We start from the raw sequence: 6,000 nt of genomic DNA, 5'->3' as shown, positions 1-6,000 counted from the left end.
GCTGTTTCTTGTACAAGTTTTTGATGTTCACAAATCTGCAAGTAAGAGCAACGTTAGATCATCAAACTATACAAAAAAGACGCTTTGCTTCATTTCATCTGTAGAGGTACAAACACTACAAGACAACATATATCTTACCAATAGGAGATGATACCAGTTGTAGTTGTAGAGCTGATGTGGTGATGGTCCTGGCACGACCGCCTTTTATATTAACCGTATTGCCTTTGTGGTGACAACTGTTCGGCAGATGCATTCCAAATAAGGCGCGATTCGCTTCAGCTGATCGCGCCCATGTTGTATACAGCGCAATGTCAAGCTGTTGCAACCGAAGTGATATTCTTCACCTATGAGTTGTGCGAGCTAAATTTGACACTTTGTGCATTGTTTTAAAATCCTCAAATTTGACTCTTTTTTATTTTTGACCTGTAAATGTTTGTGGCATCATGCGGACAATGATAGTAATGTCAGCACAGCATGTGAAAGTTTGACGATTTGTATGACAAAAGTCACTATAGTTCCGTTCATATTTTCGGTTGATTTTCTTTATCTGGGTATTCCTTTTTTTTAATATTTTGGTCCAATAAATGTATTATTGTCCTATTCCGCGCCTGGCAGCCATTCCAACTACCGTTTTGACACCTTGGGTGTTTTGCTTTGTGGGCATGTTTTGCTTTTTCGTAAATATGCATTCCTGGTGTGGTTATGACAATGCGCATAATGTCATCACAGTATATAATGTAACCTCATCCTGAAGAAACCAACTGGCTTGTTGGATCCATATCCTTATACCTTTAAACTCCTTTGGTCTTCAATAATTAACAAATTTATAATATGATATAATGGGACGATTCGTCGTTAATCTTAATCGTTTTGTTTTGCGGTTGGGATCTAATTGTTATATTTTAGTGGTTTTGAGATGCACCCATACATTTTGTAATTTTCTTCTCATTAGGGATGCACCGAAAGTTCGGTTTGCCGAATTTATTCGGCCGAAACCAAGGTTTTTATAATTATTCGTTTTCGGACGAATATTTTTGCAAAATTCGGCCAAAACCGAAACTGTTTTACTGCATGCAACACCGGTACGCAAAGTTTAGTATAGTTTAGAATCATAGTTCAAACTGTACTAGTGTGTTTTATTTGGTAATTGTCATCGAAATTAACTTTAAGCAGTTGGTACAGCATTCTTTAACTGCCAATAAAATGTTGTATGACAGTATCAGATTAGGGATGTGCCAAATGGACAAAGATTCGGGTTCGTGCGAATCCAAATAATTAGAAACATTATTTGTGCGAACCGGAATATATTCGTTTGTAGGTGTGACGTCAATAATAGTTGGTCGTTTGCATCACGTGCGCAAGTATGTTGCTTCACCAACTATTCTTTTGATATCATACGACAAATCAATTGCATACAGTTGTTTTTAAATGCGCTCCTGTATTTTGGTGATGAAAACCCGTGCTATGCGAGCAGCGCCCAGAACTGCAATACGACGTTAGACCACCAGGATTTTGCTACAATCGCAAAGGCATTTTCGTCACGTTTTGTTCAATCGTGGTGATAAACCAATAGCAAAAACGACTACACCAGTTCTCGTGGCGTTGTAAGCGGTGTGCTACCGTTATTGGTCATGCGAAAAAGACAAAAACTTTGGCGGTTGTATCACACAACTATATTATGCTTTAATAAACGCAACATTCGGGTTCGTACGAATCTGAAATCTGTGCTCATATTCGGCGAATCTATTCGGGTTCGCCTTGTCACATCCCTAGATCAGATGCATTCCAGCACATGTTTTGTTTATATTTATTGCGATGGATACCAAAATTAGTTTCGGTTTATTCGGCAACTTTTGCCAAATATTCGGTTTCGGCCGAATAAAAAAAATGCTGTTTCGGTGCATCACTATTTCTCATGTACTTTCGAGCGCAAGGAACAACTGTATATGTGTGTGATATTTTTGTAAAGAACTATCGTTTAAAATTTTAATATGTGTTGTTAACCTCCATAGATTTGTTCTCAAATGTAAAAGAAAATTTAGTCAAAATTCCTTGTCATAAAGCAACAGGGTCACAAAAATGCAAAAAATTCTGAAAAAGTTCTTTCGTTGAATGGGAGTAACAATTTTATCTAAAAATATTAAAATCTTTTAAATAGAAATAATTGCTTACTGAGGCATGTTCATTCGTTTATTCCGGAAAAACTAGGGCCACAGATTTTATGTTGTAACCGAGAAACTGCGCTGCATATCGTTAATTGTTTTAGTAGTCAAAAAAGTTAAGAAAGAGCAAAAAATTTGTGGTGTGGAAAATAAGATGGCTACTGTGTTCAAGATTCCCTGGTTAGTAAGTTCACAGCTTGTAAGGGCACCTTTCACTTTGATTAGAATCACCAGCAAAACTAGGTTTTCTAAAAAATTCGACATAACTTAGTTTGTGTTTTATGGTATGGACAGATCTTTGGTATAAATAGGTATAAATACAAATTACGACATAGAATGTTTAAAATTTAATTGAAAGTCTAAAATCAATGGTTTATCGCGTGCTTCCGAAACAAACTAGTGCGTTTAAGCCGACAGAGACACATGTAGCGCGTACTATGCACAAAGCGAAAGTACCTGATGTTGTTGGGTTTTTTAAGCGTAGGTGCGTATTTGACAAATTTGAACCTAATTTTGATGGTTAAATTAAATTTCCTAAACTTGCAAGAAATTTATTGTTACACCTCCAAACCCCACCAGATCTCGAACTAACTCAAATGAACCACTCAGGCTAGGAAACAACAATGCTTTTCCATATCTATTCCATAGGTTGATAATTTATTTATTTCAAATTTAGCATTTTTTCGATAAAAAGGTAATTTAAATGCGATCCAAATTCGAAACAACCAGAAAATTTAGAAACACTTTCTGTGAACGATGGATGGACCAGCTTCATCGTATTCTTGTTTGGTGATCCACATCTGTTGGAAGGTGGACAAAGATGCAAGGATTGATCCTCCGATCCACACAGAGTATTTTCTTTCTGGAGGAGCGATGATCTTGATCTTCATTGTGCTTGGAGCAAGAGCTGTAATTTCCTTTTGCATCCTGTCGGCGATACCAGGATACATGGTGGTTCCTCCTGAGAGAACGTTGTTGGCGTAAAGATCTTTACGGATGTCGATGTCGCACTTCATGATGGAGTTGTATGTTGTCTCGTGGATACCAGCAGATTCCATGCCTGAAGAAGAATAACGTTTTAACGTTGGAACAATTTATTTGAAACTATATTTATTTAAAATAAACAACTTACCAATAAAGGATGGTTGGAAAAGTGTTTCAGGACATCGGAATCTTTCGTTACCAATGGTGATAACTTGACCATCAGGAAGCTCGTAGCTCTTCTCAAGAGAGGTGGAGGAAGCTGCGGTTGCCATCTCCTGTTCGAAGTCAAGAGCAACGTAGCAAAGTTTCTCCTTGATGTCACGAACAATTTCACGTTCGGCTGAAAATGAATCGTTTTTTAAGAGTTTTTCATTTGTAGCGACAAATGCGCAAAACAAAATCTTGCATGCATTTTACCTGTGGTCACAAAGGAATATCCTCTCTCTGTCAAGATTTTCATCAGGTAATCAGTGAGATCACGTCCAGCCAAATCCAACCGCGCGATGGCGTGTGGGAGCGCATATCCCTCGTAGATTGGGACGTTGTGTGAAACACCATCTCCAGCATCAAGAACGATACCTTCAAAGAACGTTTGATTTAATTTAAACCGATAAACCAAAAAAGTATTTGTTTAATCCAACCTGTTGTTCTTCCTGATGCATAAAGAGAAAGTACAGCTTGGATAGCAACGTACATTGCTGGTACGTTGAAGGTTTCGAACATGATTTGTGTCATCTTCTCACGGTTGGCTTTCGGGTTAAGTGGAGCTTCAGTGAGGAGAGTTGGGTGTTCTTCAGGTGCTACACGAAGCTCGTTGTAGAAAGTGTGATGCCAGATCTTCTCCATATCATCCCAGTTGGTGATGATTCCGTGTTCGATGGGATATTTGAGAGTGAGGATACCACGTTTGCTCTGTGCTTCATCACCTACGTAGCTGTCCTTCTGTCCCATACCGACCATGACACCCTTTAAAAATAGAAAGTTAGATGATTTAATTGTATTCTCAAAGACTTAAATGTGTTTTTAAAATTACCTGATGTCTTGGTCGCCCAACGATGGAAGGGAAAACAGCTCTTGGTGCGTCATCACCAGCGAAACCGGATTTGACCAATCCTGATCCGTTGTCGCATACGAGTGCGGTTTGATCTTCTTCTGAGTCTGACATGTTAATGCTATAAATTCTTGTATTTCTGAAGTATAAGGAAAATAAATTTTTGTCGTTACGGAATATGCATTAGACAACTTACTTACACGTAGACGTAAACGAAGTAGTAGTCGTGCAGTTGTAATGATGATATGAGTCGACAGAGTCACTTTATATACTCTAAAGGGCGTGAAGAAAAACCTTATGACGTGTTTCTTCGCCTATTAAGGAAGGCCTGCGTGGCCAGCTGTTACTAGCTACGAGGCGCGACGTCACCTACAGTACAAACTTGTGATCTCCAACGGAGTATTGATCGTTTCAGTTGTTATTACCGTCACTTGGCGCATTGATTTTTGTTATTAGATTTTCTGTGTTTGCTGAATTCAAAATGATAGCAAAAATACAATGCTTTAAATGTACCCGCAATTTTAGGTCAGTCTTGCTACATTAAACAATACAGATTAATTTTTGAGATCTCGCTCCCACTTGTGGAAAAGTAGCTGATCCAGTTTGACAGCAATGCCTTTGATGCGATAGTGAATCTATTAATACTGATTTATACTCCATAAATTGTCTCAAAAAACAGTCAAATGATCCTTATGGCATATTTTGATAATTTGCGCCTGTCTAATCCGAATTTTTAGTTTTGCTTGTGCGCTTTTTGAAAATGATGCTTGTACTATTCCCTGATAATCATGAACACAGTGTCCTTGGCGTAAATCATAAAAACATTTTGTCATTTTTCCCATGTTGTACATAAAAAAATTTCTTTACGTTTGTGCGTGTCGGTTGTAAGGACTGTTATTGGTGATCACATGCAAAAGAAAATCTCTGTATTTGCTCTGAGCCCATAGAAGATTTAAATGTTTGCACATTTTGGAAAGAGTAGACAGTGTTATTCTCCTATCGAGCAGATGCACATCAGTGAAAATTGTCGAAAAGCACCCATCTCTTATAAATGTTTGTCCAAATGTGTTTTGTGAAAATAAATCATCAGATTTATTTACTACCCGCTTTGTTTTGTGTATTTGTAGTCAAGGATTTAACATGTTTGTATTACCTTAGTTTTAAAACAAGACCGACGATATGATTCAGTCGTTTCGCATTGAAGTTCATTGAAACGGTTGTTGCAATTTCTTTAATTCAGAGTTTGCCAAATACTGTATTTTTTATTGTTTTTTTTTAAATCATTAAAACGGTTATATTGTTGTAGGAGAGTCACATGCCTACTTGGAAGCAGAGCTGGTCCTTGGCACATTTGACCGCTTTGAGCAAATCGGACCCGGAACACGAAATATCCTATTACGTTGGGGAATTCGTCTGTAATAAACGGCCATCTTTACGGATTACGGTTGCTATAGACACTGTTTCGCATTGTTTCTGTGCTATAGCGAGACAAATTGCTGGCAAAAGAGTTTTTCTTTTTCTTTTGCAGTTGATACAGCAGCCAATATATTTTTGTCAAACTCTGGGTTTTTTAATTGTCTTTTGTTATCAATGTGGATTACATATAGCCTACTTGGAAATGATTAGGTTTATCTTAAAATTAAAACTTAACCACTTATCCTGTTTCGAATCGCAAGTAAACCCTTGCTAGATGTGTAAGTTTTCTGCATTCTGATAATATGTAAAAGACGTGAGTTAGTTATTAGTTTACCATGAGGTATTGCGCATATTTAAGTAACTGCTTGAGATTATACCACAAGAATC

The 6,000-nt window shown here is 37.5% G+C and overlaps 1 protein-coding gene across 1 annotated transcript; it reads right to left on the bottom strand.

Moving 5' to 3' along the window:
- Positions 1-2,896: 2,896 nt before the first annotated feature.
- On the bottom strand, positions 2,897-4,311 carry LOC145902107 (actin, muscle). The gene is made up of 5 exons (XM_082989970.1): positions 4,180-4,311; positions 3,788-4,112; positions 3,564-3,725; positions 3,295-3,486; positions 2,897-3,222 (listed from the first exon to the last, which is right to left on the bottom strand). Exons 1-5 carry the CDS (start codon positions 4,309-4,311, stop codon positions 2,897-2,899), a joined length of 1,137 nt encoding a protein of 378 aa, XP_082846096.1.
- Positions 4,312-6,000: the final 1,689 nt, after the last annotated feature.

The sequence above is a fragment of the Ascidia mentula genome, chromosome 5 (assembly GCF_947561715.1).
Source record: "Ascidia mentula chromosome 5, kaAscMent1.1, whole genome shotgun sequence".
In the NCBI taxonomy this organism is placed as follows: Eukaryota; Metazoa; Chordata; class Ascidiacea; order Phlebobranchia; family Ascidiidae; genus Ascidia; species Ascidia mentula.
The sequence above is the reverse complement of the archived record's forward strand: the minus strand, read 5'-3'. Positions and strand labels throughout refer to the sequence as shown.

What these genes read in the sequence shown, in the direction of transcription:
- LOC145902107 (XM_082989970.1), bottom strand. Translation starts at nt 4,311, where the DNA reads ATGTCAGACTCAGAAGAAGATCAAACCGCACTCGTATGCGACAACGGA. An exon ending in ATATTCCTTTGTGACCACAG is followed by an intron (nt 3,487 to 3,563) that starts GTAAAATGCATG and finishes ATTCATTTTCAG; the next exon opens with CCGAACGTGAAATTGTTCGT. An exon ending in TTTCCAACCATCCTTTATTG is followed by an intron (nt 3,223 to 3,294) that starts GTAAGTTGTTTA and finishes ATTCTTCTTCAG; the next exon opens with GCATGGAATCTGCTGGTATC.